The sequence below is a fragment of the Colobus angolensis genome, unplaced genomic scaffold (assembly GCF_000951035.1).
Source record: "Colobus angolensis palliatus isolate OR3802 unplaced genomic scaffold, Cang.pa_1.0 Scaffold117, whole genome shotgun sequence".
NCBI lineage: Eukaryota > Metazoa > Chordata > Mammalia > Primates > Cercopithecidae > Colobus > Colobus angolensis.
In genome coordinates, this window is record NW_012112808.1 from 9,973,727 (window position 1) to 9,979,442 (window position 5,716).

At 46.0% G+C, this 5,716-nt stretch overlaps 1 protein-coding gene across 2 annotated transcripts; it reads right to left on the reverse strand.

The window, feature by feature from the left end:
* Positions 1 to 2,324: 2,324 nt before the first annotated feature.
* CST11 (cystatin 11) lies at positions 2,325 to 5,468 on the reverse strand. 2 transcript variants are annotated; one of them, XM_011963462.1, is made up of 3 exons: positions 5,207 to 5,468; positions 4,448 to 4,552; positions 2,326 to 2,511 (listed from the first exon to the last, which is right to left on the reverse strand). In XM_011963462.1, the coding sequence occupies exons 1-3, from the start codon at positions 5,432 to 5,434 to the stop codon at positions 2,428 to 2,430; spliced, it is 417 nt and encodes a 138-aa protein (XP_011818852.1). In that variant the 5' UTR covers positions 5,435 to 5,468; the 3' UTR covers positions 2,326 to 2,427. The 2 variants fall into 2 exon arrangements, with proteins under 2 accessions (XP_011818859.1, XP_011818852.1); XM_011963469.1 differs by lacking the exon at positions 4,448 to 4,552 and having other exon boundaries at positions 2,325 to 2,511.
* Between the last annotated feature and the right edge of the window lie 248 nt (positions 5,469 to 5,716).

Below are 5,716 nucleotides of genomic sequence, written 5' to 3' on the forward strand. Positions count from 1 at the left end.
TGGTGATTTCTGAGATTTTGGCATACCTCTCACCTGAGCCGTGCACGCTGTACCCAATGTGTATTTCTAACTCTTTAAATACAATTTCGTATGGACACTCTATTCTTTTTATAATGTTTTACCAAACTTTGTGGCATTATTTTGAATTTTTTAAAGTGAACTCTCCTACCACCACCCCCTGCCCACCTTGCTTTCATAACTGGCAAACAGGAAGGGTGGGCCTGAGCCAGCATCGAGACAGGAATGGGCACCCAGGCCCTGGCTGAGTACAGGGAGGCGGCACAGCAGAGCTCTCTGGTGATGGAGCAGTGCCGTGTCTTGAGTGTGGTGCTGGTTACACAAATGTACACATGTGACTCAAGGGCACACACACAGTACCAATGATGGCTTCCTGATTGTGATAGTTTTCTATGATGTGATAAGAGATAACCATTAGGGGAAACTACAAGAAGGACACAGGGGACTTCTCTGTACTACCTTTGTAACTTCCTGGAAATATACACTAATTTTTAAAAAAACTTCAAAGAAAGCCCCACAACATTGGCTGAGAAATCCAAGAGATTAATGGGCACAAATGTTCCACCTTCTCTTTTTAATCTCCCCAGGAATAATAATGCCTGCTTTGGGGACACCATAGCCAAAAATGTCAGAAAAGTGTTGAATGTTGACTAGTATTAAATTACTACCACTGCCACTGCCAGCGTTCCTACTAATGATTAATATGTATTTGAATGTCTGCTTCATGGTAGGCACTATGTTAAGCAATGCATATGCATTATCATCATCGATCTTTGCAACTGCCTCAAGGAGTAGGTGCTGTTGTTTCCAGTTAAAGATGAAGACATTGTAGATTAGCATCATCCCAGGCAGCTAGTGGAGGGAAACCCCACCTGGGCTCCCCACTGAAACAGGGTCCTGGGCATTCCAGCACTTCGATAGTGAGAGTAAAAGCCAAAAAAATGATTTGTTCTTTCAAAGCCAACCCCATCTTGGTGAGACTTGGTGTTGCTGACGTGCATCTCAGCTGACAGTTCACACGTGCAAGAGCTCTCCTGTCGGCGCTCTGTCTATAATCTCTCAAATCTCTCACTTTCTGCGTGTATCAGCTTGACTTCCGGATGCCAGACCCTGTGCCTCTTTATCTGTGCACTGTCTCTGCTGCTTACTCTGCCCTGGAGCTGCCACAGGCCAGAGGTACTAGGGAATTCATGCCCCCCTAAGAGCCAATACTGACGGGAACTGAACTGTTGAATAAATACCCCAACTCCCTCTCCCCGCAAGGAGATGAATGCCATGTGTGTTTGTGTGTGTGTGTGTGTGAGCGCGTGCGCACGCTATGGTGTCCCTAGATCTCGCCTGTGGTATTAAACCCAGGGCTTTTGCTTGAGCTCTTGGGAACAAGATCTTCCTCTCTTTCTTACTGGACATGAAGGAGGACACACCTAACCCATTGAGTTGCTGGCAGCCTCCCTGCGACCACATGGAGGAGAAAGTGGAGTGGGGTGAGCCCGGTGACATCATCTGAGATCTTGAATTAGGCTATGGAGTTGGGGGATGCTTCCTCCCGTGGCTGCTGTGCCCTCTGTGGAAAGAAAGCCCCTTGAACAGAGTACTCCTGGCTTCTCCCTGTCCTTGGGACTTCTTCTCCTGGTGGGATTAATCTGACAGGTCTGTTTGGGAAGAATGAACTGGGCGTTGTCACCAGGTCCGCCTCCTTCACATGGGGAGCACATATTTCCCTTTGTTCCTCCAGGAGAGGAATTTGTTCATAGACAGACCTAGTTTGGTCCAGTGTTGCTCGTGCAAAGGGGCAGAAGTCTAATTCTGGAGTTTGCAATTAGAAAGTGCACTTGCCTGCAAAAGTAAGGCACATCTCTCAACCTGGTTATCATATCAGTAGCAAAGGCCTTGTCTTTCTTGGTTCTTTGTGTGATTTCTTCTTATTTCACGTTTCAGGCAAGGAGAGAGGGTGATTTCAGGCAAGGAGAGAGGGTGATCTTCACTGGGCCCCTCAGAGGTGCCATCATAGGCCATACTTGCAAATATCTCTTGACTGTTCAGTTGCTTTGAGCTTCTTCCCTCTCCTTATTCTGCTTCTCATTTTCTCCATACTATTTTAAAATCTAAAGAATCTTAAAATCATGCCTGATGTGATAATGAAATTGAAGTTCTGCTACCATGAAGGCGTAGGCGATAAGGTCAGGAATAATGTAGATCACCTCATTTGGACCCCCAAACTACCCTGGCCCAGCAGAGTTTCAGATTATTACTATGAGCTGAAGAATTTGGTTAAAAGGAAAAATAAAAAAAGTGGACTCACAATCTTAAGAGAATATGTTGACAAACATTTATTGCCTATTTTAAGGATTATTGCTCATTGCAGGATTCTCTTGCATGCAGTAGCCACAGGTGTATGTTCCAGGACACCTAGTTACTACTGCAGGTTTTGTTCAAAATTTTGTACTGTTCAAACCAGGGTATAGCAAACACCGAGAAGAAGCAGTTGACTTGCTAAAACAAAAAAACAAAGGCAGTATTTTAAAAGATACAAGGTGAAATTTAAAAGGAGAAGGAAGAGGATATAAGACATGAAAATGAAGAAAAGGCCACCACCGCTCCACCCCTACAATCCTATCTGACCACAAACAGAAGGGCATTTTCTGGAATGATCCCAGCAATGTTACTATCAAGCGACTGAAATCATAATAAATATCAAACGAGATATTTAGAAATAAAGTGTCTGAGCAGCCCATATTCACCATGGGTACTGCTGATTCTTTTCTCCCTCTTCCTTTTTACTCATTTTTTAAAACTCACTTCTTCCCTTACTTGTCCTCTCTTGACTCCATTTATTCATCCACCCATTCTTCCAACCATCTATTTATTCCTCCATTCATCTACCCATATGTCCATCCATCCATTTGTCCATCCATGTATCCTTCCACCCATCTCCCCCATCCATCCATTTACCCATCTGTCCACTCATCGACCCAGCCATTCATCCATCCTTCCATTTACCCGTCATCCATCTCCATTCATTCTTCCATGTATCCCTCCTTCCATCCACCCATCCATCTTTACTTCCTGATTTTGCTTCCTCTCTCTCCGTGCATGCAGCGTTGCTTCATTTCTTCATCCATCTGTCCATTGCGTCATCTCTCTCCTCACTTATCCCTATTTTCTCCCAAATTTATCTTCTCTGTTTTTCTTCCTTTTTCCATAATAAAAATAATACTTTAAACATATTATGCATATTATTAATTATAATTTCTTAGCATAATTTTGTTTTGTTGCTCTTCATTTGAAAGCCTGGGGTAGGGGTGCTAGGCTTTAGTGTTTACTTTTCTCTTAAAATAACATTCAGAATACCCACTCCACTAATTCAATCTCTCGAGTCAAAAATTGTCTTTCATTTTACTTTACTGTTATCTTTAATTACTCTTTTTGCAGATTTCACAATCTTCTTCAGGAAAAAAACAAAAACTCTGCCTTGTTAGATCTTAAAGAACTAAAAAACATGTAAAAAGTGCGGAGGGAGCTCAGGGAGGGTCACATTTCTGTGTTGAGGACACCCAGGCCATTATAACTAGGCTGATCATATAATTTATGAACCTAACCAGGAGACATTTGTAAGCAACAGGGGATGCTATGAATGATTGCACTGAGAAGTTAGGCATAGATCAGAGCCATGCCAGGCAGAGCGGGACATCCAGGCAGCCTCGTTTTCATTTGTTTGGATAAAGTCAAGAGATTTGCAGGGCGCATAGGATTGGCAAACTTCAAGGCCGCTTTGTATGCAGGGTTCACTCTGCCCATGCACACTGTGGTGCTGGTGGTGTGGGTCGGGATCTGCTTACTGTCCCATAGACGGGCCAGTGCCGCATGGGAAGAAGGCCTTTTGGAGCTGGAGCTGCCTTCGGGGGTGGTGGCTTCCCAGCAGAGCACACGCATGCAAGTTTGTGCCCCTCACCCAGTCAAATCACTTCCGAACTTGATTCCTCCCCTCCTTCTCCCCCTGGATGAACACAGCTGGATGAAATGAGAGAGGACAGCAGCCCAGCACTTGCGCAGCCCAGCGCTTGCACAGCCTTGTCATGTTGATGCTGAGGTACTCAGTCAGCGCACCTGCCAGGTCCCTCCCACAGGCTGCTCAAATATTAAGAATTGTCTGCTTCCCTCACCCCAGAGTGTGCCCCTGCAGCTTGGCCACCTCAACTCCTCTCTCTGGATACGTTCAGCCTCCTCACACTCCTTCCAGCAACAAAGGAGCAGCATCCCAGCCGTCTCCACCTTTGCTTTTCCTCTCTGAGAAAGGAGGTGTTACCCATGTATTCTTTCAAGTCAGCTTGAGTAAATTCCAATTAATTCTTCCCAACTCATTCTAAAGCCACAGGAAAACCTCACTGAAAAGGACTTCTGTCTAAGTTAAAGTGCTTTTACCCAATACCTTGTGAAGTTCCCCTTCCTGGGGGACACAGTTCGTGGTCTCTGGCTTTTGGCAGGTGGTTCGCTGCATTTCCACGTTCAGGTGATACTCCAGGTGGTCAGTGATCTGTGGGCGGCAGGTGGTGGGGAGGTACAGCGTGTCTCCTTCTCCCCTGTCTGTGGTTTCTGTGCCTGGGAGCTCCACTACCCTGCATCCAAGGGCAAGGACCTGGTCCTGGGCGGGTTAGTGGGCTCCTCTCTCCTCTTTCTGTTTGATTTATGATTGTTTTTGTCATTCAAAGAGACTTAACCAGAAACCATCAGAAACATGATCTTTCCCCTTGGGCAAATCTATCCCTTGGATAACACAAGTGACGCTAGTGGTTCTGGATAGGGGTCTGTAAAGGACTACATAGTAAACATTGTAGGTTTTCTTGGCCATGTGGTCTCTGTAACTACTCAGTTTAGCGTGAGTGTGGCAGCAGCAAGCACTGGCAGACAAAGCACACTCACGCGCATAGCTGAGTCACAAGAACACAACTTACAACGGTAGGTGGAAGGCAGATTTGGCCTTTGGGATGTAATGTGCTGAGGATCCCTGGCCTGGGTTTCGTTTAAGTGCCGTAACTTCATTCACCCTAGTGAATTTTTGCTTCTCTTAAAGTGCTCACTTCAAACTAAGCAAGGATGAATTTCCCTTGAGTGGGACTATTCCTGACACCAGTGGCCGCCCGATGTGGGTGTATCAGGCCTGGGGAGAGGCGGGAAGTCATAGACTCACCCGCTTCTGGACTTTCAGGACTCGGAAGATCTTGAAGAGGTACTTGTCATCACTTTCCTTGTTGTACTGGTCGGTGATCCATTGCAAGCTGTCCTTCGCATAGTTTTCTATTGCCATCACTTCATGGACACTTAGAAAGGTTTTCTTCCTTGCTTGGTAGGTGAGGGCCATCAGAGTCAATAAAATGGCCAGCAGGAGCCTTAGGGCCTGCCAGGGCTCAGCCATCATCCTTCAGCTGCAAAGGAACAGGAAGAGTCCTCTCTGCACCCCTCAGGGACAAGTTGAATCACACTGACCCTACCTGCCCTGGCAGGATTTAAGAGCAGCTGGTGGTGGACACCCACAGCTCTCCTCTCCTCCTCCTCCCCCTTCATCAGCAGCTGAACTCAAGGTGAGAGCAGCAAGAGACTGTGCAATGGTTTTTGCATAAGTTCATGCCACACACATGCTAACACACACATTTTCTCTTTGAGGGGTTGCTCCCTCAGCAACACACAGGCTTCTGTGGAC